Source organism: Parasteatoda tepidariorum, chromosome 5, assembly GCF_043381705.1.
Source record: "Parasteatoda tepidariorum isolate YZ-2023 chromosome 5, CAS_Ptep_4.0, whole genome shotgun sequence".
NCBI lineage: Eukaryota > Metazoa > Arthropoda > Arachnida > Araneae > Theridiidae > Parasteatoda > Parasteatoda tepidariorum.
In genome coordinates this window covers 45,110,796-45,115,730 of record NC_092208.1, presented here as the reverse complement: position 1 = coordinate 45,115,730, position 4,935 = coordinate 45,110,796, and the positions used below count along the sequence as shown (strand labels likewise).

Genomic DNA, 4,935 nt, shown 5'->3' with positions numbered 1-4,935 from the left:
TAATATAATGTATAATTTATTAGATATAGATATATATATATATAATAAAGTGAGAGAGAGAGATGTTAATTAATTCTATCATATGATACGGTTTTATATCAAAAGATAAACAGGGATGCTACAGGCGGCTATAAAAGTAAAAAGTGGTAGAAACTCAATTCACTTTTATTCAATTATTATCTCTTTAATTATTCAGTCGTAACTATCACTATAACTTAAATTTCAAGTTATTCATATTTAAAGCAAATATATTCCGTGAAATCACTTTCTATAGTAAACCGCAAAAAAGATGGTATAAAAAAATTGCTAATTTTTATTTCTCTTAATAAAACTTTGGATTTTATTAATTAGCTTTTTTGCATTTTTAGTTCCTCGTGGTAACCCTGAATATGTTAATAAATATTTTTTCGTTTTTTTTAAGTTTCCATGTTAACCCTGGTATTTATACTTCGTTATTCAAGATAAGAATAAAAAGATTATTCAACTTTTAAATGAGAACAGATAATTACACCAGAAATGGATACTACAATTTTCATGAATGTTTTCATTTTTTATGTTATTCAAAGTGGTAAATAAGACGTTGACTAACAATATTCTACGATATCCAGTTCGCGTATACTATTCACATTTAGATGGTTTATATTTCATAGCTGTTAAAAGCATCTAAACTAGGTTACACAATAATATTGCAACTGTGTACAATATCATTTAAATTTGTAACAAACTTAATAATGTTCCTATCACCATGAACAATAGATTCGTATCATAGAGTGTAAACAAATGCTATATTCTTTATCTGCTAACATTTATCAATATATTTGTGGACTGTAGAAAAAACTACTGAAGTTAGAATTTTTAAATTCTAAAATTTAGGTATTTAACTATTATTGTTATCAGCAATTTCGGGTGTATTGATGGTTTCATAAAAGCAAATTATTCGCAAATAATCAAATCATATTTACTTACTTATTTATTACAATTTATTTGGAAATGACTTTCTAAATGACAAACTATACCTATGCATTGTACACTTTTGGAGTTTCAAAAGGATAGTAATGTAATATTTGCTATCAAAATAATTTACAATATGTATCCAACTGCTTGACGTTCATAAATGCTGGACGTGGTTCCTAAATTCAAACGAATCGATTAGGAAGACCAGCCGTGGAAAAAAAATTAATGAATTGTGTGGGAATCTTTGCATCACCCAGTACTCACCCAATATTGTGCCGTCTAATTTCCATTTTTTTCGATTCGTACAACATTTTCTAAGTGGCAAAATATCTTAAGATATGGATGATGTTCAAAATTAAATTTAATATTTTTGCTCAAAAATCAATCAATTTTTATCGATACGTCAATAAAAATTTACACACGGGCAGAAGATAATGGAGATTGATTTGCTTAAAATATAAAAATGCATAAAAATTTATGTGTTTGCATTTAGTGTAAAGATATTACATTACATTCCGGTCCCTCTAATATATAGACTTTAAACTTTTTTTTGTAGTTGTTTATTATTAATACGTACTTATGTTAACGAACCTCATCGTTTTACTGTTTAGGTGAGTGTTTATTTATAAACTTTATGATTTTACTATTTAGGTGAATGCCTATGATATAAACTTTATGGTTTTACTGTTTGGGTGAATATCTATGCTATAAAATGTATAGTTTTACTGTTTAGGTGAATGTCTATGTTATAAGCTTTTCGGTTTTACTGTTTAGGTGAATGTCTATGTTATAAAATTTACGGTTTTACTGTTTAGGTGAATGTCTATGTTATGAAATTTATGGTTTTACTGCTTAGGTGAATGTCTATGTTATAAACTTTTAGGTTTTACTGTTCAGTTGAATATCTATATTAATAGAGCTTATTGTTTTATTGTTTAGGCGAATGTCTATGTTATAAACTTTTCAGTTTTACTGTTTAGTTGAATATCTATATTAATAGAGCTTATTGTTTTATTGCTTAGGTGAATGTCTGCATTGTTGGGAATGCAATTCCAAACATGATCCAAACTGTGGTCATCCATTTAAAAGACACACGGTTGCACTCACAGATTGTAGTCAACGATTCATCCCACACAATATGTCTATTGGAGCGACCATTTGCAGAAAAATCACCCAAAAAGGTATTTTTTTCCGCTTAGTTTTTTCCCGATTAAACAAGCAGCCGATCAGGACCGCAAATTTTTGAAAAAGGCAAATACCGGCAGTAAAAGCGTTGTAACTGATAGTAATGATTACCGTAGGTATAGGGTCTTTTCTGCTCTTCTTGTCGGTTTGGGCTGTAATGCATAAAAGATGCTTTTAGCCTTTGTAATTCTAAATTATGCTTTTGATACGTGCGTTCTATACTGTAAACCAAATGTTAAATAGCTGTCCATTAACAGAATAATGTCATCAGGGATTTTGTTGTAATGAATTTATTACATATAAATTTATAATATAATATATCATTTATAATATAATGTATAATTTATAATATAATATATAATTTATAATATAAAGTATAATTTATAATATAATATATAATTTACAATATAATATATATTAGGTTGTGGTGCCAGACACGGACGAAAACTCTGGCTACATATAGCATCAGGAGTGCAGTTAGTTTTTTTCTATAGAAGCCTTGAGTGATGTTTTCAATAATTCCAACGAGTTGTTTTGTGGTTGAAAGGTTTTCGAGAGAATCATATTGTTTATCTGGCAGGAAGTCAATAAATGGTTAAGCCTTTTTAGTGTGATCTTTTCAAATAACTTTGAGTAAGCAGTATCGATCTATATAGTTTTTATGTGTCGAACTGAACTGAGCATAATAAGGATATCTGGCTGCCTGAAGTCATGTGGGGACCTTTACACATTCATCCTGATCTTGATCGATGTGTCGGTTTGACCGATGTGATGGCTTGATCGATGTGATAGTTCGATCAATATGATGGCTTAATCAATGAGATGGTTCAATGAGGTAGAGGGAATGCAAATGGAGTATTTTTGATGATATATGAGAGAGATTGATTGATAAGATGAGATTAAATTATGACTATGAGCATAAAATGTGGTGATAAGTGTCCATGTAGCAAAGCTATTAGTTAGCAAGTTAATTATGTTTATAGTGATAGTAAACTTATGTTAATCTTAGTTGCAATTTCTTACTTTAAGATATTAATTTAGGGTTTAGAGATCTTGTTGAAAAAGTTTGCTAGTGAGATATATCTTCTTTGAAATAACTTAATTTAAATATAGAAATAACGTATTTTGATGGTCACACATATATATTGAAGTATTTATCTTTGTCTCCTTTATGTTAATATTTTTTAAAATTTTTAAGGCTTGCGGGAACCCAGTTCTTAGAAAAAATGATTTTTTCATATATTAGGACAATGGTCGCTAACAAGTTAAAGCCTCTACATACGGTATCCAAAGAAAACTTTCTCATATTCCATTAAATATAATAACTCGTGTTTTTTTTAAAAAAGTTCTAACGTAATGAAACATTTATTTATAAAAATAGGGCGCTGCTTTCTGTTATGTATTCAAAATATTGTTTTTTTTTCAGTTCGAGGAGAAGAAAGGATAATTAGAAGCTGTGGTTTCTATAATCCAGAAGATGCCGGTACTTGCATCAGTCGTGCTGGTACACACATGGTATTTATGCACTACTGCCAATGTGAAGGAGATGGCTGTAACAACTCCAATCTCTTGCATCCTCAGTACACTCTCCTGAAACTAGCATTTCTGTTCTTACTTCTTTACTCTCTTACATGAAGACGAACAAATTTATACGCATGTGCTATGCGTATTCTCAGATGCTTATTCTGAGCATAAAACACGAATCAATTTAAAACAAAGTTGAGTTTTTTACATCTATACACACTTAAAGTATATTTACATGTTAATTAGTAAGATTTTTCAGAGAAATTTTTAGCGGACAATAGCGTACCAAAAATTCTCCTGTCGGAATATTGATTTACCACTTTGAGAAAAACCACCTCAATGAGCCTTGCGCGGAAATGAGATAAAAACGAGATGTAAAATGATTCACGTTTACTATAACTTTTCAATGGATATAAAGCATATATGTAGGACTGTTTATCGAATTTGAATTGTTTTTTTAAAAAATAAAAAACCTATAATTTTAGCTTTTACTTCAGTCTAAAATTTTTCACTTGTAAATATATAAGTTATAGTTGTAATTAATCAAGGTTGTTGTGAGTATTCAACTCTTCTCGAAAGCAAGCAAGAAACGACGTGGTTTTACTTCCAGTTTTTCTCATTTCCAGGAAAAAGACTTCCAGCAGGAAGGCGGGATTATAAAATTATTGTTTTTTTTTTTTTTATAGGAACTCTTTCTTTTGGACACGATTTGTCGATTTATCGTATATATTTTTTTGTAAAACTCGTATAATTCTTGTAAAAGAACAGGAAAAAAAATGAAGGTACATTTAATTTTAGGGTTAGACATTATGATTAAGGTTAAAATTAATAATTTAAAATTGAATTGCCAGAGGGATCTCTAAAAATGTATTTTATTATTGAAATTTTTTTTTTGATAATCAAGATTGTCTTTTGCTTTTTTTTATATCTTCTATAAATTGGATAAAGACGTGGTATATTTCAAAACACTTTTTAAATTTTTTGAGCACAGTTTAAATTCTGTAATTGTAAAAAAATGGAAGATTAAAAAAATTTTTTTTAATGTTTTTTAAATTCATAGGAGAATAAATTTTGAAAGAGAAATTCGAAAGCATAATCGAAATATTCTAATAGCATAAAATTAGTGTTTGAGTTCATAATGTAAAATAATATTTTTTTATTTAACGAACTCTTTATTTTTCTTACGTTGATTTTGTTATTTAATTTTATGTAAATATAATTTCAAATAATTGATTTTTCACCATTAACAAAATTAAATTAAGAATTCCAAAA

At 28.2% G+C, this 4,935-nt stretch overlaps 1 protein-coding gene across 1 annotated transcript in view; it reads left to right on the top strand.

The window, feature by feature from the left end:
- Positions 1-4,935, top strand: part of LOC107438868 (UPAR/Ly6 domain-containing protein crok-like) — an 8,075-nt gene extending 3,140 nt beyond the window's left edge. The window contains exons 2-3 of the mRNA XM_016051269.3: positions 1,977-2,135; positions 3,566-4,935. Coding sequence (XP_015906755.1) covers positions 1,977-2,135; positions 3,566-3,774 — 368 coding nt within the window. The 3' untranslated portion in view covers positions 3,775-4,935. The remainder of the gene's footprint in view (positions 1-1,976; positions 2,136-3,565) is intronic.